The following is a 23,566-nucleotide window of genomic DNA, read 5'->3' on the forward strand; positions in this document are numbered from 1 at the left end:
CCATTCTTCATTTTCACCCTCCCTTCTGAACATGAAATGAAAACTGCCCTGTCCCATCAGAAACATTGTCAACTATAGCTCCTGGTAGCTGTTTGTGTCAAGCCAACCAGGCTATCCTAGGCTATAACCAGGAGTTATAATCAGGAGTTAAATAGCCCCCAGCAATTTCGAACCCTGTAGACCTATCCCTCTTAAATCCTCTTTAGCAAATTTGATATCTCGTCACCTCCCACTTTGATTCCTTACTCTCCTCCTTTGTATGTAATGTATATTAGTACCCAGCGGGGTGGGTGTGGGGGACAGCCTCTCAGCCAATGAGGAGGCTCGGAATATGGGCATTACCAGCAGCAATCCCCCCCACTTTGAGCAGCCTCACGGCTGGAGGCTGCCATCTTCCCCCACCGGGGAAAGAGGTAAGTGGTGTCCCACTTCCCCTATCCCCTCCTTCCTCCCCCATTCACAGAATTCCCTCCCTGCCCCCATCCCCACTTAACTTCATAGGAGTCAATTTTGGGAGTGCGTCCTCTCCCGATCTGCTACAGGCCACCATGGAAAGGAAGAAGGGACTACACGTAGCCTTCGTTAAGGCCCTCACTTCGCTCAGGCCTGTAACTATGGGCCCAGGGGCATTACCTGAAGTGGTAATGCCTCCCCTGCTCTGGGCCTATTGCTTAATTACGTAGCTTTGCTGTACATTTAGCTTTATCACACCTGTACTCTGTACAGGGCCCTTAGTTAAGGCCCTTGAATCGATTGGGCCTATAACTAAGGGCCCTGGGACTTTACCTGGCTCTATAAAGCCCCCGCAGTTCGGGGCTTTTTGCTTAATTAAACCTCACAAAATCAAATTCATCAGTCTTTATTTGAACTGACGTATGACAGAATGATCTGCCTCTCACTGAACTCTTAATAATAGTTGACAAACAGTGGAACATGCACTTGTGAGAGCAGCAAAGTCATCTTCTGGCCTGCTTTAGTACCTTTTGCAGCTTGGCTAGATTTTCTGACATAAACAGTCTCCCGGATCCATCATGCAGCCCCCATGCAGCTCTAATCACAAAATGGGATTTCATAAATGTTAATTTACCATCAAATAATAAAATGGAGTCTGCATGTAGCCTTATTGGCAGCATCATTTAAGGAACAATCAAACACGTTTGTCCCTCTCGTCCCTGGGTGAACACGCCGCATAGTTCCATAGTGTTGTGGTCGTAATCCATATATAACAGTCCAGGTCAACATATTGAAGTTGGGTAATTACAGGTTTCCCTACTGGCTAGGCTGCAATGTGAAAGCAAATGGCCCTTCTGTCCAGTTGTCTACATATTTATTTTTTATTTTTTTAAATTTGCACCATACAACTTTGGGAACTGCTGTGTTGTATAGGAAATGCACGTTTGTTGAGGGTCCTAGCATGGTTGAACTTTGCAGTTTGTGTGAAGCACTATCTCTAACATATTTGCAAAGGTTTATGGGTGTTGCAGATATGATATGTGTCTAAACTGGAATGAGGAGATGTATGTGTTTCTATACAGGCCATACAAATTAAACCTGCACTCGAAAATTGCAATACAAAAGCAATGTAGCAATTGCTATAAAAACGTTTGGCAGTCGTTCTTGAATTTTTAAGCATAGGTTTAGATGCACGATTTAATACCGGTTTTTCAGCATCTTTGTTTGCTTTCTTGCTGTTCTTTCCTTGGATTAAAAATAGAACATGTGATTAATTCGCCAACAAGGAATTCTGGGAGTTGTATGCATTTTAGTGAAGAACAGTAGTTAATTCAGTTTTGCTAGTTTTGTTACCGGGCAGAGACAATAAACATCCACTCCAGAAATACAGCTGCGAACCCATCTTCAATGTAATGCACGTACAAAATAATGGCTGCATACAAGAATATACATCATGGGTTTTCTATTTTCTCTAATACAATGTCAATGAAATTAATTCATTAAAAGACTAATGGAAGCCACTCATTAAAAGACTAATGGAAGCCACTCATTAAAAGACTAATGGAAGCCACTGGTCACCTGGCTAAACTCTGATCTTGGGCCCAGGTCCTCTCCCCGCCAGTTGCACACCTGCACGGCCCCCCTGGGAACCCTTGCACTTGGGGTCTGTTTCTGTATCCCCACAGTCTCCCTACCAGCACTTGGACACTAGATGTCTGCACTTACCTATGCACTTGCCACCAACTGGCTGCTCTTTTAAAAAAACTTGTTTTAATTGTTTTACTGTTTGATTTGATCCCATATACTGCACTGCCCCCTCCCCTTCCCCTCGCACTTTTCCCCTCCCCCTCCCCTGCACTTGTGCGATCTCAATGTAACCTGGCCTAGTAAGATCATTGTCTCTGTCTTCCCTTTTGTTCCCCCTCCCTTGCCTCGTCGCGCCTTGAAACACTTGTGTATAAGCGCGTTACAAATGATATATCATATATCATATCATAGCCTGGCAAACAATGAAAAAACCTTTCCCCATTATTGGTCCACCGGGCATTCAGGCAGTTAAACAATATTATGTTTCCTTAAAGACATCCCAGTCTCTGTGCTTAGTAGTGGGGTTTCTCAGAGTGTCTAGTCTAGTCACTGAGACCTGGGGGCTTTAAAGGGCCACCTGCACTTCTTTCTTTGCTTGTGGTTTCATGCACTCTGCTTCTATCCCTTGACTATTGGACACTCTCTCTCATGGGCCTCCAGTGGGTTGCCTACAGTGGTCAAGTCCTAAAAAAGAAAGTGGGGACTCAATTAACATACGGAATGGGATGTGACGTCACCAGAAATTGGCATACCAAGGTGAAATATGCAAATTCAATTCACTTGGCTTTGCATGACTATCCAAATTGCATACGACGAATGGCATTTGCCTTTGTTAAAATCAAGACAAACAAAAAACAGAGAGGATATTTTCTTTTAATAGTGTTTTGAAAACAATAAATATAATGGGCCTCATTCCGAGTACGGCGCTAACCAATGGCGCTATTAACGCCTTGGTTGACGCCGTACCCGGACCGGCAGCGCCTTGGTGGATGGCGGAATTACCGCCCCATTCCAAGGTTGGCGGGGCGGTAATTCCCCAATCCCCATTTACCCTTCCCCATTCCCATTCTTGCCCCATAGGGCATAATGGGAGTGGGGAAGGCGTTAATTACGCCACCGTAAATTACGGTGGCGTAATTAACATCAAGGTCCCTTAGCGCCATGGTTTTTAACACCTGCTAAAAGCAGGCGTTAAAACCTCCATGGCGCAAAGGGAACTCGGAGTATGGCGGTAAGGGATTACCGCCACCGCTCTCGTTAGCGGTGGCCGATATCCCTTACCGCCATACTCGGAATGAGGCCCAATGTCTTTGTCCAGGTATCCACCTTTGGTGAAAGAAGAGGCCAATACTCAAAAGCAGACCAGTACATCAATTATATAGTGGCCAACTCACTTCCAAAGTCATTGACCATTCTAGAGATTGTCAAGGAAGTGTCTCAGGACAATGTTCTAACACGTTACGTCAGGGGAAGTGGCATGACGTCAGGGAAATGGCGTGAATCACAAAGAGGCGATGAATCATTTTCGGAGAGTGAATAGAAGCTACTCAGAGCATTTCATCTCATGAAGTATGTGCTGTTCATCTCTCCACAGGGGTTGCTACAAAAAGAGGATAGAATTGTCATTCATCAGTGGCTGCACGATCGAGTAATTAGTCTTACGCATGTAGGGCACAGAGAGATTGTATCCACCAATCGTCAACCCAAAATGAAGGTTTGGTTTCCCAAAATGGAAGATAAAAAACAGAAGACACTTGAAACATGTATCATCTGCAAGTCAGTGGCCCCCCGTTCTTTCCCAGGACCTCTAAAAATGACACGGTTACCACTAAAGGTGTGGGAGGAAGTGGCCATTGACATGTTTGGACCTTTGGCAAATGGGAAATGCAAACTAGTGACTATTGACAAGATATCTCACTACGCAGAGGTACACCTAATTTCTTTCATGGCTGCTCATGCAGTTATTCCAGTTTTGGACAAAATGTTTGCTGACTATGGTAGTCATTCTACAGTAAAGTCAGACAGTGGTCCACCTTTTAGTGTGCATGAAATTTCCATGTTTTGCGGAATTCATGAGGTTTCAACATCACCGGATTGCTTCATTGTGGCATCAAGCAACATTAAAAATAGTCTTCAAGTTTGCGCCATCACTCAAGGGTCATTCATGCAAGCCATCTGCATGTTGCTGCAATACTACAGGAACACACCGCACAGCTCAACAGGAGTATGCCCCTCGGAATTGATGTTTGGCAGTGTATTGTGAACTCGGCTGCCACAAGTGGTGGATGCAGTGGTGTGTCCAGACCTGGATCAGCATGCTAGAAAGAAGGATGACATAAGTAAAAAGAAAATGAAGAATTATGCAGATGGTCGGAGAAGGGCCCGAAAATCAAATGTACGAGTAGGTGATTCTGTGATAGTACAACAACCTCAGCCGCAGAAAGAGATGTCTTTGTTGGGGGAGATGTAGTATCCCATGTTTATGTTTATGATAGTTTGTTGTCGTCTACTGTCTGTCTGTTAGCCTTGGGGTTGGACATGGGGTCACGTGATAGGAAGGGGCGGAGAGCTCTGTGAGGAGTAAGACGGAGAATAAGGAAGACGTATATGTGAGCCCCCATCCGCTTGTCAGTGTCGTCATTGCTCCAGATATCATTAATGCAAGTAACTAATTATGTATGCGCTCCGCACATAACAAGCCCATGTAATATAAAGAATACAATACCCTCTAAGATATGTATGAGGATATTGCAAGCCACCTCGGAGTTCTGTGGCCCTACCTACTAAGACACTTAAACTCATTCCTCTTAGTTCCAGGGCACCGTGGTGACTTGAAGTTACTACAAACATACTTTAGGGGGTGCTTTGTACCCTTTCGAAAAAAAAAGCAGTATGTCTTGCACAGAAAGCAATACAGCTATCATTCAAAATGGAAGAGGCTAAAACTGTCAAGTTTTTGTCATACAGATGACTGCCATGAATTGCTTCATATTTGGTCAAGTTATGAACAAAAAATATCCTTGCATGGACGTGAACCTTTTTCTGACATATAGAATTTTCTTTTTCATCTCTTAGTTTTAATTCAGAAACTAAAGAAACAAGTACATACGCATCATCTGTTCGAAAGTTCATAACCCCAGCAGATTGGAAGCACGCCCTTCATTTTCGAAATGCACACTCTGTATCCGTGCTGCCATGGGATTAACGCTCTACCTGTCTCTTTCAGTTCCTTTGCCTGAAGAACATAAGAACATTCCTGTCGTCGTGTTGTGAGGTGTTTGGCATGAAAAAGAGTGAACTTTTTGAAGCATTCGACTTGTTTGACGTTCGCGATTTTGCAAAGGTAAGTTGAAATGAATTTTCTCCAAATATTTTTTGTTGAAGGTCCCAGAGGTAAACGTCACTGCAGCGTGCCTTCTTAATGTGAGGCAGTGATGAGAGTAGACCATGACTTGATCAGCTGAAGCTCTGATCATTCTTTTAATGAATGCTTGATTATAAATACGGAAGTGATGTATTGCAATTGTAGATATTCTATGTCTGCACGTGCCCGTCCATCAATGGAATATGCTAATTACACCCTTCGAGCTGGTGAATAGATGACATTGTGCTCTCGATACAGCAGCAGGTCAGTGGCCACTCTCGGCGTCAGGACATATATTGTGATATCCCGTGGTGCTTTTGCTGACGACAGTGCGCCACACATGTCATGTAGGGGGATTACTATGATTGCGCCTTTATATCAAGCACACATTTAAATGCACAAGGTAGAAAACATACAAAGTATAGCATTTTGTTTACAGTAAAACAGTGACCGCTGAGGGTTGGTGGTGGTTTTGTTCAGACCGTGATCTCTCTCGTACAAACCACCACTGCAGCTGTGGAATCCGATAGGCCTAAATGTTTCTCTGTGTTAGTATGGATCGTAAATATGGGAGCTCCGGGATTTCTCAATAATGAGAATAAACGTGAGTACTACTACTACTCTCATTACCAGGAACTGCCTTGTCATGCCTTGTCACAGATATAATACCTGTTTTTGAAATGTAAAAAACTGAAGAGAAATAGGAAAAGACAAAAGCAAAAAACATACTTGACAATGTTATGCCTCAGTTAAGAACACATGAGTCCTCATTGTCTGAATTCTGAAAATTGAACCTGCCCTGATGAAGGCCAGTTAAATAAAGAAGGGCCCTCTTAGGTCGAAACACAATGGGCCTCATTCCGACTATGGAGGTAGTCATGGCGCTATTTGCGGCATGACTACCTACCATACCGGTACCGACTCCGACCTGGTTCAATGGTGACTTACCGGTGTAGTCCGACCTTTGCGGGACCGGTAAATCCCCATTGAAAATTCCATTCCCCATTCGAGTCACCAAAGCGCTCAAATGGGAATGGGGAAGTAGCTAATATCGGTACCACAATTTGCGGTACTGTTATTAGCTCCGAAGTCCCTTAACAAGTCCCGTCCATAACGCCTGGTCAGACAATGCGTTAAGGGAGGGACCCATTAAGGGACCTCGAAATAGGGCACAAAGGGTTTACCGGCATCGGTGTCCTTACCGGTGTCGGTAATCCCTTTGCGCCCAACTCAGAAGGAGGCCCAATGTGTTGACATTTCTTCTGTCAAGAATTTTGCAGCTGGTGGTGGACTAGCTGGTCTGAGGAAATACTGTATGTTGTATTGATGAAATCTGTTTTTGACGTTTATATGTATTGCACTAATGTCAAAGAATGTTTTTTGAAAATGAGTTGTAAAAATCAAGGTTTTTAAAATATTTTTCTCTAAACACTGGTGCCCCACAGCATTTATTCCAATGTACACAATTAGGATTTGTTCCTCACTAAAACGTTGAAGGTATCTATCATCTCTTTGAGAATAGATCACTGTCCTTGACTCTGTTAGTTTCCCAGATAATAAATTAGACATATAAAGAAAACACAGATATTAAAAGAAAATGTGTATGTATGCAATTGAGCTAAAACGGTACATCAGAAAAGGGAAGACTTTTTAAGAATCTTCAAAATATTCACAATCTATTGAGAAGACTGCAGCAATCAATTTACAGGTGGTTCATTTATCTAAGGGAGAGGGTTAGTTGGAGCATCTGTATAAAACAAATGACCGCAGCATTGTGATTTGATATAATATGATATGACATTTATGACATTATATGATATGATATGGCATATATAACGCGCCTAAGTGTTTCAAGGACTTGAAGATTATTAGTCACAGCACTGAATGATACTTATCAAGATAACGGTCATCTCAGAATATAATCTGTCCCTTCGCGGAAGTTCTTCAGAAAGAAATTTACAGAACCCTGCTTGTATAGAGGAAAGGTTTTGTATAGCTTTTTTGAAGGTGGTAGCTCAGGAATGCCTCTTAGCTGAATGTGCAGGGAGTTCCAACATCGATGAGTGAGTGTAAAGAAAGGCAAGCCCCCATCAGCCTTTTGAGGAATGGTGGCATTATAAGGAGTATCTAAGGATATGACCAATGATTCCTGGCAGGAAGGAATCTCTTTTATTTGTGTTCTAGAAATGATAGTCACAACCCATGGATATCAGTGAATGCTAAGCATGGCACCTTAAAAGCTACTCTATTCCCCATCAGAAGCTTGTGCAGAAACATCCATTCTGGATTTTTGTGAGCTTTTTGCTCTAGTCGCAATAATTATCTTGCTGCTGCATTCTGTAATCTCTGGAGCCTTGCCATTAAGTACGCCAGGCACCCAGGTGCTCCCAGGTTCTCCCAGGTTCAGACTCTTTGTGTCTTGATAGAATGATAGCCTTAAAAGCTATGCCTTTGTTAACAAAGGCTAGAAAAAGGGTTTCTCAGATTTTGTATGGAGAACACATGTGTGCTTAGCCACTGATGGAATCTGAGACTCGAAGAATACATTGTGAAACATAATAACCTCTAAATTCCTAACCTCACCTGAGGGTGGGAAGGAAAGGGATGGCTGTCAAGACCGGTGGGGGGGTCTGTACTTCCGCTCTCTATATGGTAGAGGAGAGGCACAGAAGACCCCAGCCAAGATTCTCGATTATGGTAGCAATGGACGAGCAATCAAGGCCTAGCTTCTCAGGAGGTGATGCAGGCTGGTTCTTAAGTACAGTGTATCCCCAAGCCCCCACAAAGGAATGTCCACACACTGTATTACTGAAAACACAGTCTTTATATAATTAATATTCAAGGGTTATGTACACTTATCACAACAACGCACTTTGTGCTCAGGAAAACCAATAATGATAAATATCTACAATTCTAAAGTGGTACCACTAATATTAGACCTCATAACAGTGCATTCACAATACTGTTAAAATAGCACACAGATCAATAGGAAGGAAACCAGCAATAGAGAGAGGAGAGATAAAAGATGGTTGAAACAATAGGCAGAAGACTGGCCCTAGCTACTGGACACAGTTCTGTGTGGAGATCCCCCCACCTGGGCAACCTGTAAAATAAAGGGATATGACACAAGCCCAGTCCATATATTGTTCAATAGTCTTATTCTCTCCTGCAATGTTTTTACCCCCCCAATGTACCTGGTGGAGTCGAGTTCTTCGAAGAGGCGTCGACAGATCCTTCTTGAATGACCCCCTTTTAAAGCAGGAGTCACGGATCGTCGAGAGGCGTCGAGAAACGTCGAAGACCTCGGGGTTCGGCGACGGGGAATCGACGGCCCTTCTTGAATGCCTTCCCTTTCAAGCGGGAGGCACGGGGCGTCGAACGTCCGTCGACAAACGAGGTAGAACGATGTCGAAGAGGCGGCAGCTTCGTCCGAGCGGTGCTCGTCGGCGTCGGGGCGTCGGCGTCCTGCAAGGCGGAGGTGTGCGGGGCACCTCGATGACAATAGTTCTGGACCGCAAAGATTGTAGAGACGGGAGCCCAGCAAGGGCGTCGAGTCGCTCGAGTCTTTGGGGTCGTGAGGTGGCGGGAAACCCACCGGCGGATTCTCCTCGGCGCGTTGGTCGTCCTCGACTTTCTCCGGCAGGACAAAAGCGGTCGACGATGCGGTCGAGAGAGTCCTTCGATTCAAATGTTCTTAGGCAAGGAGCGGACGGCTCCGGTCGTCGGCGGCACGGCGTCAAGTGGTTCCCACGGCTGGGCAACACAACTTCGACGGGCCTCCAGCGGTTGCACAGACCTGCGAACCCTGGTCGACGGCAATGGACTTCGACAGCGTCGATGTCCGGGTGCTTCACTTCGATCTCCTCGGCGGTCCCGTCTCGGGTCGGCAGCCTTTCGAGGGTCTGACTTCCAGGGCGCTTCGGCGAAGATTCAGCGGTGCTCGATGGTCCCTCGGAGCACGGGAAGAGGGCGCCTTACCAGGTCCTCTCTCGGGTCAGTCCTCGACGATTTCGACAACCTTCAGTTTCTGTCGAAGCAAATGCCACAGCAAGTCTTCTTCTTCCAGCTGGACGTCGAGGATCAGCAAATCCAGTTACTCTTGAGTGGAGACTCAGCTTCTGAATGCTTCTGAACGTGCTTGAACGTTCCTGAACAATCTCCAGTGGTGAGAGGTCCCCAGATATACTATTCTGTCTCTCATCCACACTGCTGGCACACACACAGTAGCCAATCACACAGAAGGGCATTCATGCAGTCAGTCAGCCAATCAGGCACACAGTGCATTCAGGCCACACTCCTCCCTTTCAGACACTCACAACAAGGAATGTGGATTGGGACAAGTATCCAGCCATTCAACACTACACACTGCATTCAGGCCAGTTTCGGGCAGGGCTGTCTCAGTCTTTGTCTCTCATGCCAGAAACCAGACAACCACAACAAGAAGTGCATATTGGTCACACACTCCATTCACCCAGGTCCCACCCACAGGAGGTACCCATAACATACAGTCACTGGGAAGGCTCCAGTCAGTCTAGCTGGGCCTTCACAACAACACCATATATGGAACTTCCACCCAACAGCTAGCCAGTGGGAAGGGACAGAGCCAGGGCTTCCCAGGACTTTGGGAAAAACAAGACAACAGGCAATAGAAAGCAAGAGGCCACAGGGGCCATCTTGTTTCCTATCAGGAATCAACTGATCCCAATGGCAGGGCCTGGGTATCCCAAAATGGAGGACACCCAGAGCACCTGTCAAGTTTAGCATGGAGCTGCCACCAGCCCATACCCTGCTCTGTGGGCCACCCACAGGTGCCCAAAAACATACACTAGGGGCACAGGGTTGTACCCCTACCCATGGGTGCCATAAGGGTATCCCATGGGTCTGTTCACCAAACCAAAAGAGAGCTGCACTGCCAGGAGTCCCTCATGGACTCCTGGGCAGAAAACATGACAGAACACACGGTAAAAACAGAAAAAGGACAAGGATTCAGAGGCCCTGTCCCTCAGATGCATTTCCGGCATCACAATGGCTTGCTAGTGTCAGGAAACCATGAGCATCAGACACTCTTCCTTTCTATGATACAGAGGCCCCTATTCTGAGCTTGGCGCAGTGAAGGTGCTAAACAGCATGATTCACTGCGCCAAAAGAGGACGCCCAGGCTCTAAAGTGGGCCTGGGCGTCCTCGTAGAGCACGACCGTGATCTGTGAGAATTGCGCCTGTTTTAAGGTGTTACGAGCGCAATCCAATCTCGGCAGCATTTTTGTAAAATAACGACAGATTCGTTATTTTACGAAAATGCTGCAGTGAACACAAATGAACACGTTCCTATACACCAAAGTGAGCAGCTTCAACATTGCAGGATGTTGAAGCTGCACCTGTGTGGTGTATATGAACACTTTCATTTACACCAAACAAGGCTTCTTGTGGCACCCCTCCAGTCTAACTAAAAGGGTACTGTATATTTGCGCTATTTTAGCACACATATTATGAGTGTCACAAGAATGCCCTTCCAAAAAGCCAGATTACGCATGTGACGGTTGCTAGGTTGGTTTCCAACCCATCCTAGCAACCGCCACATATATTCCGAAAGTGGCGCATTCCTTCCGACTTTGGAAGAATGCGCCACCTTCAGAATAGGTCTTAAGTACCGAAAAGATCGTTAAGCATTTTAACGCCCTTTTCGGTACTTAACACCTGGGTGAGAACAGGGGCCAGACTTCTTGTTGTTGGAGGCCATTCACTGTTCTATGAGAAGTATGTTTTCAGTGATGTTTGTATTTAGGAATTTAAGGATCAGTTGTGTCGGCCTTTTTAGGGCATGATAAGATGATCCTTCTAACAAAAGATGGAAGGGGGAAAGATATACATTGACCTGGAGTGGTGAGGGTGAGGGTCCTTAGGGAAACGCCAAACAGACATTCTCTAGAAGTTGAAATGTATAGTTCAATAATGATCCATTAGGAGCACCAGTTAAAGGAAGACATTATCCCCTCAAGCCACTGCATTATCATGGCTTCTGCTAGTTCTCAGATCCTCCAAATGGATAGGACTCTCATTCTTATATCTAGGTCTAAATCAATTGAACGGTTGTCGCTCTATCAATTAGCTTAGCCATGGATGGATATGGTCCTGAAATTGATTGGATTTGGAGAGTCTAGTCTAGCTTTTTTTATTAGTGGTGTCATATGATTTCTTGATTTTGTCCGGTACTTTACTGGTGGAAAAGACTCTATTGACAGTGGATCTCATTTCTTGGAGCTGTCAGGGGAGACTGTAGTATTTCCTTGAAGAAAAAAGGGGTGACACAGATGAGCTGAAGAACCATCTATTGAACTTTTCATGACTAACCTGCTGAATTCTCCCAACTATATATATTTAAAAGAAATCAATAGCTCATTCAATGGTGCACGTTTTGCTGTGATTGCAGTACTCTTAGGTAAGGTGGTTTTCAGTTTGCTTGTGATCTGGATGTTAAGTGTTTTAATTGTTTAAGAAAGAAATGAGCTGATAGCGAATTGCAGGGGGATTGTTATGGTGTGATATTATGTTTATGTGTCACTGGATTGCGGAATTCTATATAGAACATTTCCTAAGAGGTCTGCATTATGAACTGACCATGTGCACAGTAATTCTTACCCCCAGACTCGGCTACAATTCTGTGCATTGCTGGACGGCCACAAACCGCAACAGAGTGATCGACTTTGCAGCCATTTTATCCTCACATCCAAGCATTCTCCCTCTGACAAAAAAGTTTAAATATGGAACAGATAAATCCAATGGAATTACCAGAGAAATGGTGTTGCTGGTTCTCTAGCTGTCCTATTGTGCATTTATGGAAACTGGCGTTGAAGGTGGGGGGAAGGGCCGGGCAGCCTTTTGAGTTGGTTGATTAATCGATTCTGACGTCCAGTGACCATACAATAGTTACGCTGATTACCATAATTATTGGGAACAGGTTATCCATTAAGCACTCCACCTGGATCAGAATTGACTGGATCTGCCTAGTCCTCTGCCTTTATCCGTTCCCAATCTATGGCTGCATTTCCCTTGGGGAGATGCAGATGTTGACTCTCTAATGCCCATCAGTTTAGTTTCCGTAGTTTGTTTGTCTGTCTTTTCGTTGACCTGCTGAGCAGCTAATAAGACATCAGTCAAGTTCTTTCCTCCCCATCCCATCAATACATTCTTAATCCCATCAGCGATTTGGGGCTGAACTGCCAACTCAAATGTGGACACAGTAGCTAGCTGTGCCTGCTCTGTTGATCAGGATATGCCAGAACATTGTTCATAACAAATGTTAAACCTTTTCAAATAATCAGCTGGATGTTCAACTTTGTCTTGCCTACATGCATTATTCTTGGACCAATCCGTTTTCGTAAGGCAAATCTAAAATAACACAGAGAAGGTTATCTGTGACTTCTATAGCAGATTTCCAGTGTGGGTGCCTGCAGCGGTCAATTTGCATTTTTGTTGACACTTGTGTGAACATTTCTTGGGGTAGAGCAACTTGAAGAACCTGGTTTAAATCAGTACACGTTGGATTATAACAGGTTCCAAGAAGAACCTTGAGTGATAATACACTAACAGGCTTGTCTTGTAGCTTGGGGAATTGCTGCATGACATTGAAGAGATCTGTGGAGCTCCACAGTGAAATGACAGTCACTAGCATGTTCCCAGCACCAGAGCATTCTTGCAGCAGCAAAGATAGGGAGCTACCTTGATGTGTGGGGTTAGGGAATCTGTCAAACGTAGAAGTTGTCCCCATGGAGAGGCTGGTGTTACTAAAATATTTGAGATTCGCAATATATTAAACATCAGTGCGAGGGTCGAGCATTGCTGGGTTGCATGTCTTACTGGTGATTGTATTGGAGTGGACTGGCTATATGCCGGAGAGTCCCCACCAATAGAATCTAGGCTTTCTAACTCAATATATTCCTTGGACTGAGGAACGTCTTGTTGTGCTCCTGTCTGTGTGTCGGTACGCCGTTTAGTAGTTTGTGTACTAGTCAAAAAAAGCATTCCATTGGTTCTGGAGACTTTTAGCTTCACAGGACGTCAGGCCATCTTATAAATAGACAACATTATCGAAATCAAATGTGCCCCCCTCTGGGAATTGCTTGGTGGAATCATCCGTTGTAAAGGGGGTGCCAGGCCTCAGAGACGGCCATATTCCAGGTGCTATGTGAGATTAGTGCCCTAGATTATGCCATCCGTATTGGCTGATCCGTATCAACATTCCAAAGGATACTAATAAAGGTTGCATGTCTTCTTAAGAAAGTGTAATAACATAAAAAGACTAGAACAGCTCTATCGGTGTCACTTTCATTTTGAGTGAAAACTAAGATTGCCCCCGAGGAACTAGCACATGTTCACAGTGTAGTGTTGCCTCGAAAGAAAATCAAAAGGCATCAGCAAATTCTTGAGTGGTTTTAGAGAAGTGGGAACATACTACAGGTGGAAATATTGAACACATTGCAAAATCTAAGTGTGGGGAATTGCTAATGGAAAATTTAAACTGTCTCTTGCTTAGTTTTCATCCCCTGGGCCTGGGTCATGTGATGGTGGGTGATATTAGCAGTCAACAATTTAAATAGATTGGTTGTCAGAAAACATTAGAAATAGTATTGTTTTAAAAAAATGCAATCGGGTCAATGATCCTTGCCCATTTATTATTCTTTAATAACTTCCCAGAGATCGAATGGAGTCTCATATACACTGAGAGTCATAGGCTCTGATTTCTTGGGGTTCTGCAAAATAGTAGGTTCATACTAGGCAGTCAAAAGAAATTTAAGAAGTGGAGAAGACCTGGGCAGCAGTGCCCTTGCCATGAGTAACTCGTTTTACTTTGGAGACCTTGAGGAGCAGAATTCTAGTCCTTTGCTTCCTAGCCTTGCAAAAGGCAGTGGGACATGTGCCCACCTTCATAGCGCCCACCCCTTCAGTACTTGACTTTAATCCTCCGGAGCACTCATTGAGTATGAACTTTGTGACGGCCTATAAGACATCCTCTAAATTCAACATATATTTATTTTCTAATCCCTTTCAGCAAAGAGTCTCTCTAACTTTGTCTTTTATTGAGCTATGCAGGCAATAGTAGAGTTGCGGAAGGCACAGTTGAAGGCATCCCACTTCATTGTGATTGATGCATGAAGTGGTTTGCAAAATAAATCAAAGTTTAACTGATTTGATCCCACACATTCTGCATCTTTCAACGATGAAGAGTGGACCTGCCCACCTTCTGCCACTAAGGATACTATTTGCAGCATGAAATATAAAGACAACAGGGACACGGGTCTGTCTTTCATCCGTGTCGGTTGCTCTCATCTGTGATCCGTGGATTTGTCTTTTTGGCAACCATAGTATGTCACTCATATATTTATGTACGCGTCTCTTTCCTAGGTTTGCATTATTCTATCGCCCATATCATGGGTATGATGGCCATTGAAGGCTTTTTTTCTCACCCCTGTGTTTGGCCGTGCAACGCTCGAGGCTCGCCACTCTCCGGAATCACATGACCCAGGTAGTAGAGATAACTGGTCCTTTTGTACACTTTCCAGAAACAGGAAGTAACCAATACCGTAGATGATTAGTATTTCCTGTCAGACAAAATTTCCTGTTGTGCAGTCAGTGTTACTACTATCACATAAATGTATTTCCTGCTGAAAAGGAAAGTCTTCTTGTGTACTATGGCAGACCTTAAAGTGTTGGATGGTTTCTTGATATTCTCGTTAAGAACAGTTTCTAAAAGTATACCTTTTTACCCAATAAATCTGAGAAAAGATCTCTTTGAAATGCTTTGGTCGTCCTTTTCTCTGAAGAGTTCTTTTTTGGGGGGTCCCTACCTAGAACTGCTGGCCCATTTGGGTCTCCTCTTGGAAAGGCGTGCCTGACTCATACAGCTCTCCAACTCCATGCCTCAGATGCTGCTCACAGCCCTCACGATTTGAGTGAAATTACGTTAGTATCGTGTATGCGTATGATGGCTGTGATTTGTTGCATGGCTGGCTGCCATTTTCTTTCCACCCTTGTGGTTTTGCTACCTCATCTTTTCTGTTTAACCTGTGCCCTCGTGTGAATGATGTGCTTATGCTTCCTTGAGTATCATTGTAGTGTGTAAGGATAACTTATACTGTTACATCACTTACAGCACCCCTAAATAATACAAATGATAACAATATGTCTCTGTTTTACATTACGATACCCTTGCCCATGACAAATAGCTTATCTTTCCAGTTCAGCTGGTAGTGGACCCCATTGGTGATGGATGCATTTTTAAAGTGGCGGTAACAGCTCTCCCGATAAGTAGCATAGCTATCCATTTTACTCCCTAAAATTTAACATGGTTTAACAGATAAGCAGGTGTTGCCACCTGCACGGCTTTGCTGATGTTTTCAAAGCGGAGGCATCAGCAGTGCGTGCCACAAAGAGGAGCTCTACTATTGTCTACTGTTATCTGATCTGAGGAGGACCTATACGATTGAAACAAATCTTCACTGAATTAGAAATAGACACAAAAAAGTATGGTACACCAAAAATGCCAATTTTTGTCAAATTAAGATATATTTTGACTTGCCTACAAGTACCTCAGACAATGGGAACTTCTTTTTGACTCAGAAAATCCTTTTAGTCACAACTTCCAAAATAATGGAGTCAAATATTTGCACTTCAAAATCTTATATCGATACCTGGGTGAAATCGTAATTGTTTTGGGTGAAATGGTGCTTGGGTAAGTTTTCCCCCAAGAAACTTTAGGCCAGATCCGGGTTTGATCAGGCGCATTCGCTATGCCTGCTTACCTGCATCTTTTCAGGCAAAACATGTATGCCATAGATTGCTCCAGAGCCTTTCAGGATTTTTAATAGAAATGAGTCCCAACCCCTTAGAGGCCCTCTCACTCTGACAAAAAACAATTCACAGCTTTCTTGAGTGGTCATTTATCACTTCAACCTCCATGTTGGCTGCCTTCCTTCATTTTGTCATGCAAAGTGCAATAAACATGTCCCTTGATGATCTGCATGCCACACTCTACACTGACTTTTTAGGATTTTGACACAGGATCAACGCACACGCTGAAGCTTTAGGTATATTAATTAAGGAAGCCATACTGTAACATTATTTTGATCTAGGAAACTTGTAATACAGTAAGGAAGATTTTGACACTGACCATGGAAGACTGCCACCCTACGATCTTTGAAAACCACATCCTACACATACGACATCCTTCCAGCCTATGTTTTCAAGACCCTCACAACTGGAGGAATCCATCCTTACCTGGAAATCATCAACCCTTCACTCAATCAATGGAACTTCCCCATAAGACTCAAGACCGGGTAAATCCTCCTGCTGTTCAAGAAACTCACTGTGGACCCCAACGATCTTGACGACAGCCTCATCACCCATCTTTCTTTCCTAGATAGCATTCTTTTGAAAGCAGTATCCCACCAAATCCTCCAAAACATCAATGCCAACAAACTCCTTGATAACTACCAATCTGACATCAGACCCAGATGCAGCATGGAAATGGCTACTATCAAGGTGATTGACAATGAATGCCCTTAAATTCTTGATGATGGTCATCCTTGCCTCCTGGTTCTCCTTGAACCCTAAGCCACGTAGACCACCAGACACTCAGTGACATTCTACATTGTCACATGGGATCAGCAAGACCATCCACAGCTGGTTTGTAACCTACATCACTAGCCACCACCAGTTCATCCAAATGGATTTTTCCAGATCACCAACTCAACCCATCACCTGTGGAGTCCTGCAAGAATCCATCTTCTCGCACTTGTTCTTCAACCTTTACCTGGAACCACTGATAGATCAGCAAGGAATATCGAGGCTTAGTACTACCAAAAATTAAATCCGCCAGTCACGAAGTAAAAGTTATGAATATAACTTTATTCTGACCAGTTTCAAATATCAAAGCAGATAGCTATCTGGCTCCCAGGCGCCTCGCAGTGTGTACCAGCAGACACTGTGAGGGGAGTGAGTACTCGTCATCACAAAGCATTCAGTATTTATACACAGTCCTGGTCATAGCCTACCCCTTCTCCAAACTAATAAGTTACAAATGTGGGTTCGTGCCCAGCTCACATAACAAATATAATAATATTAGTATACACTTTGTGTGTATGCATTGTATGTCACTGTTTGAGGGAGGATGAGTCTATAGACATAGATAACACTTTGAATGAGAGTTCATTCTGACTACAAGGTCTCTTTGCACAGAACAAATAGTCTGCTCTTGGCAGCTCTAGTGTTGACATAGGCTCAAAGGTCAGTCTGCTCTGGCAGCTGAAAACATGGTAGATCATTTCTGAACAGAGAGCAAGAGTCAGAATCAAAATGGCAGATGTTTTCCTAAATGGCGGCGAAGTCAATTCTGTCTAGGTCTAGTTAAGCATACATGTTTAATACGAATGTGAAATGGCATAGGCCAATGTTTATAATCAGGCAGTATTTATGCGAATATGGTTTAACAAACCAGCATAATACAAACATTCTGACCATACGATGACCATGGCCATGTATCATAATCAGAACACTCTGAGGTGCTGGATTCATACACATAAATTGCCATTAACTCTTTAATAGTTATTTCCTGTATTACTAAGGCATTGGTTGCTTTTTCAGGCATTTGTGCCTTAGGTCCTATTGTACCTACTGCTTGTGCACAACATCCTCCTATCATGGAACATATGATGGGGAGGCATTGTACACAACAACAACAGAACAGGAGAATACCAAGAATAACCATTAAGACTGCAAAGATATTCCAACCCCATGATCGTAACAAGTCTCAGGACCAAGTACTGTCATTCCAACGACCATCCTCCTATCATGGAACATATGATGGGAAGGCATTGTACACAACAACAACAGAACAGGAGAATACCAAGAATAATCATTAAGACTGCAAAGATCTTCCAACCCCATGATCGTAACAAGTCTCAGGACCAAGTACTAAGATTCCAGTTTCCCTCTGAGACATGTACTTCAGTACTCAAGGTATGTAGATTTTGAATTGCCTTGAATATGGTAGGGGAGGAGTTGGGTACAAAAACACAGCATGCAGATCCTACCATTTTGCATACCCCACCACGTTCAGCTAGAATGACGTCTAACACCATTCTATTTTGAAGGGCTACTAACCTAATCGCCTTTTGCTCTAGCATCATGTTGTACAAAATATCCCTTTGTATGCAGAAGGAAACAGAGTTGGGGCTATGATTGATAGTATAGGAAGGAGGCATGGCATCCCGTTTGCCTACGGGAGCCATCTTGAAAGAAATCAGTGATTGAAAAGGTCTAGAGAGTCTATCAGGAGGCCTCATAGAAGCAACATTGAGTTTGCTCCTATTTGCAAAGGGGGAACATCCCAAAGGTGTCAGGACCTTTTTTTAACTCATTCAGATTAGTCCCATCAAAGTTCCCAGAAATACTGTCATTCCAACGACCAAAGAATAGTGCCCTTAGTGAGGCGTAGCAAGCAATAGGTAAAGGAAGAGGATGAATATACCAGCCCAACCCTTTTTTCTCCATGCTGTGGCAAATGTGAACACCCAGCAATTTGTTCTGTTTAGAATTGCATGGGTCCCATTCATGATTAGTAGAAGAGTGTTATTGTGATACCCCTGTCTATGTTAGGAGTCCCTAGGAGGAAGAGTGTGCAGATGCACGAAAGGTGAAGACACAGTAGGAAACATTTCAGTAGGTAACAAAGTCTCTAGTGGACGCACCCCTTCCAGATACCAAAACCCAAGCGAGAATACAATTGTAGACAAATTAGCACTGTAATCAGAAAACAATGGGTCCTCAGGGACCACGATCATTGATCATCAGATTCTTTGTCAGCCACAAGACCAATAGCTTTTTCTGTACGAGTAGAGTTAGGAAAGGCTATTGTTACTCAGAGTCTGTTTTGTAGCCTCTCCATTAGGCTCTTTTAGTTCATCCGTCGGTGGCCCCTGACCACGTGGCCTATCTTGCTTGAAGGTGTCTTTGCCGGTCCCTGCCTCTTATTTACATTTCAGTGAGAGAGTGGTAAGGGACTAGCTCAATGGTGGTTCCTTGTGGGCACAGCCGGTGCTGTGCTGTAAGTCTAGCGCCTTGGACACAGATCGTATCTCAAGACTCCAGGTACGGCGTGATCTGCGAACAGAGTGTCGTCGCTTCCTGATGGAAGTGGTGAAGCAGAAGCAAGATTGCTCAATGATGCAGAAAGATCCAAAGAAGAAGTCAAAGGCAAAACAGCAGTCTCCCCAGGCCCCACAGGCTCAGGAAGGGTTTCGGGGACATCCTTGGCGTCGGTCAGAATAGACTTATGAGGAGGAACAGAGCGAACAATGTCCTTCTATTTTCCTTCGTCATGTGGCAGAGGAAAAGGTATCTTCTTGATGTGTGTTGCGTGAATCCAGTTCCTCTTTCCGTCTACTCGTACAGTGGTCTGTGTGGCCAATAGCACTTGAAACAGTCCTTTCCAGTGCGGTGCGAGACAGGATGCTCTTTCAAAGGCCTTCATGAGCACCCAGTCGCCTGGTCGAAGTCGGTGACCTGGCCCCTCATATTTTACTGGGAGGGCTTCTCGCACCTGTTGGTAAATCAAATACAAGTTTTGAGTTAACTGGTCACAGTACGCAGAAAGGAGCAAATGCACCACATCCTTTATCCGCTTAGGCTTGGGTATGTTCCAAATATTGGCTGGTCTCCCCATGATTATCTCATAGGGAGAGAGCCCAGTTTTTGTTTGCGGGATCGTCCTCATGGACAATAGAGCTATGGGTAAGGGATCTGGCTATTTCAAATTGCTACTGGCACAAATCTTCGCCATCTTGTTCTTTAATATACCATTATGGCGTTCTACAAGTCCGGCACTCTGAGCGTATCTGGCCGAATGGAATCATTTATCGATCTGTAATCCCACGCATATTTGCAAGATAACAGCAACGATGAAATGTGGACCATTGTCCGACCAAATGACCCTCGGCAAACCAAACCTAGGAAAATATTCCTTCAGCATGGTTTTCGCTGTTGTTATTGCTGTGGCATCTTTTAAAGGGAAGGCTTTGACCCATTTGCTGAAAGCGCAGATAACTACCAGAACATATTTGTAATTCTGGCAACGGTCCATCTCAATAAAATCGAAATGTATAACCTCAAAAGGCACAGAGGGGGGACCAAAACTACCCCTAGGTATCGATGTACCCTTCCCCACATTATGCTGTAAGCATACCATGCAATTTTGGACCAAACGCTCTGCAGTTTTTGGGATATTTATATTTACCCAGACAGGTTCTAACAGTCTACAAATCTTTCTAGCACAAATATGAGTTGGACCATGAGCCATCGTAACTATAGCGGTGACATAAGCATCGGGTACCATCCATCTTTTCTTGGCATTATCTATCCAACAACCTTCATCATACAAACTTGCTAAACCCTCAGCCCATTGCTTAAGCTTTTACGAAGTGGCATCAGCCTGAATATTTTTTATAGAATCAATTACTTCATCTATTATACAAGTATTGGTGACTTCTTTTGTTACATACATTTCAGAATACAAATCGGTGGCAGTGTGTTTGGCTATCCTGACAGCAAAAGCGTTTTCTCTCCCCACATCATCTGTTACTTTCTGTTGTGCTGTGCACTTCATTATTGCTAGTTGAGTAGGAAGTGCAAGTGCTGAGAGTAGCTGAACTATTAAAGTGCCATGTTGAATCTTGGTTCCATGTAAGGTCAAGAAACCTCTTTCTGCCCATAATCTACCGAAGTTGTGAACCACCCCAAAGGCCTACTGACTTTCTGTAAATATATTCACACTAATCCCTTTGGAAAGTTCACACGCTCGAGTCAATGCGATAATCCCTGCGGCCTGTGCAGAGTTATGCAGAATTCTTTTGGTTTCCACAATAGTGCTTAATGTAGTGATGGCATAAGCAGCAGTGGATGTACCATCCGGAAGTTTGAAGCAGGAGCCATCGCAAAACAGCTCCCCTTGTGGATCTTTTAGCGGTGTATCATTTAAGTCAATTCTGCCTTTTATCTCTTGCTCTGTGGTATAGAGGCAGTCATGTGACATCTTCTCACTGCAAGCAATTTCTTGCCGAATAGGCAATAGTTCGGCCGGATTTAATGCGCAACATCTCTTAATTTGGATATGCGGTGCAAATAGAATCAGCTTGTATCTTTTTAATCGTGCTGATGTGAGATGTTGCGTTTGTGTTCTGTTTAATAGAACGTCTACAGAGTGGAGTACCATGACGGCTAAAGAGTGACCTAAAGCTGTCATGGTCATGAAGTCAGGGGCACAGGCATGCAGGGGTCGCATGCACAGGAGACCTGGGTGGACACTGTCCTGGCGACTTTGGCGCCAGGCTCATGAACAAAAGTAAACAAGAACATCCATTTAACACCAAAAAGCTTTTATTATGGACATAGCACTTCAGATGCATTAACCTTGACCATTCCATCCATTAAGCACTTCAGATGTATTAAGCTTGAACATTCCATCCATTAAGCAGCCCCACATATTCTTGGTTGTGACTGCTAATGGATTCACAGCTATATATGCTGCCCTGATCCTCAAGACAGCACTTCACCTTATTCTGCACTTACCAGCAGCGTAATGCTCACCGTCGCCTGAGGTCAGACCTGCTTACCTTTGAAGACCCTGCTTCCTGGACATCCTGCTTCCTGCCAGCATACTTATCAACTGGGGGAAGCTGTTCTTACCTGTACATCTCTTCGGTGAACCGAGCATTCATCTTTACACTTTCCGGAATGCTGAAATCTTCATCTTGGCACCACAGCACGACACGCTCCATCGTCGACAGCAGTGCCTGCAAGGAAAAACCAAAGACAAGGTTAGACATCGAAAAACAGTCAATTTAAGGTTGCGCTTCACCATACTTCACGCTTTTCCTTAGACCATCACTTACCTGCTGTTGAACGTTGCGGTAGCATCAAACTTCCATCCAGCCGGACACTATTGCGGGAATAAGGAGCAACATATAAAGACATTAAACAGAACGAACAGAATCACAAGAGCTCAAGAGACATTTACCAATCATAAGGAGAAGCATAGTCCTATCAGGGATCAGTGAAGGAACTAGATCCCATTCAACGTGCCCCTGCCAGAAGTAGCAGGACGGAGAGCTTATCTTCCATAATTCACAGGTGAGCTTTATGGGCCGGCATATGCTCACAGAAACCTTACTTTGGGGAGAAGAGTTCAAGGGGTACAACAATCACAGATTGGCGCACTCACACACTCTTATATCCACGCAGGAGCAGTATCACCACGTACCACCGCTCACAACTTTTCTACCGAGGGAGAGGCCTGAAGGGGGGTGAGTTAAGTTCAGGGAGAGCTGCAACCGTGCCCCAACGCCTGCGCAGAGACCAGGTGAGCGTAACAAAAACCATACCCTCACTTTGTTTTACAGATGCAGCGGCAGCAGCAACAGCTCTCAAACATTTTGGCAAAGCGCATGCAACAGGTTCAAGCGTGGTGGAAAAATAACCGCACAGTCTATTCTTCCCTCCATGCTCCTGCGTCAACCCAGCCAAAGCGCATCCATCACATTCTTGCACATACAACACAAAGGCCTTTTCATTATTTGGTGTGCCCAAAACCAGTGCTGAACACAACACAGCCTTGAGCAGATCAAAAGCTTTCTGGCAATCCAAGTTCCACGATAAAGGCAAAGAAATGCCCTTCTTTGTCAATGCCAACATTGGTTTTATCATTAATGAGAAATTAGGGATCCACTGTCTACAGTACGAAGCCATGCCTATCAAAGTTCTGACTTCCTTCTGTGTATTTGGGACAGACATGCTAGAGATGCTTTTTATCCGTTCAGGTGTCAGTCTTCTTCCCTCCTTTCGACAGGAGGTAGCTTAAATAGGTGACCTCCTGTTGACAATATTGAAACTAGTTTAGTGAAGCTTTATGCCCATGTTCTGCTATATGAGTAAGCAACAACACAGTGCACTCCTTCCAACCAACTTCAGAATCTGCAGCTAAAAGTAGATCGTCCACATACTGTAACAACGTGCAAGTAGAAGGTAACTCAAGTGTATCAAGCTGTTCCTTCAATGCTCTACTATAGATGCTTGGACTCTCAGTGTACACTTGTGGCACACAAGTAAATGTAAAT

At 44.1% G+C, this 23,566-nt stretch overlaps 1 protein-coding gene across 3 annotated transcripts in view; it reads left to right on the forward strand.

The window, feature by feature from the left end:
- VAV3 (vav guanine nucleotide exchange factor 3) overlaps positions 1 to 23,566 on the forward strand; it is a 1,781,337-nt gene that overhangs the window by 354,455 nt on the left and 1,403,316 nt on the right. For all 3 annotated transcript variants that reach the window (XM_069641873.1, XM_069641875.1, XM_069641874.1), the window contains exon 2: positions 5,267 to 5,383. In XM_069641873.1, the coding sequence (XP_069497974.1) occupies positions 5,267 to 5,383 (117 nt within the window). The remainder of the gene's footprint in view (positions 1 to 5,266; positions 5,384 to 23,566) is intronic.

The sequence above is a fragment of the Ambystoma mexicanum genome, chromosome 1q (genome assembly GCF_040938575.1).
Source record: "Ambystoma mexicanum isolate Mex_15411 chromosome 1q, UKY_AmexF1_1, whole genome shotgun sequence".
In the NCBI taxonomy this organism is placed as follows: Eukaryota; Metazoa; Chordata; class Amphibia; order Caudata; family Ambystomatidae; genus Ambystoma; species Ambystoma mexicanum.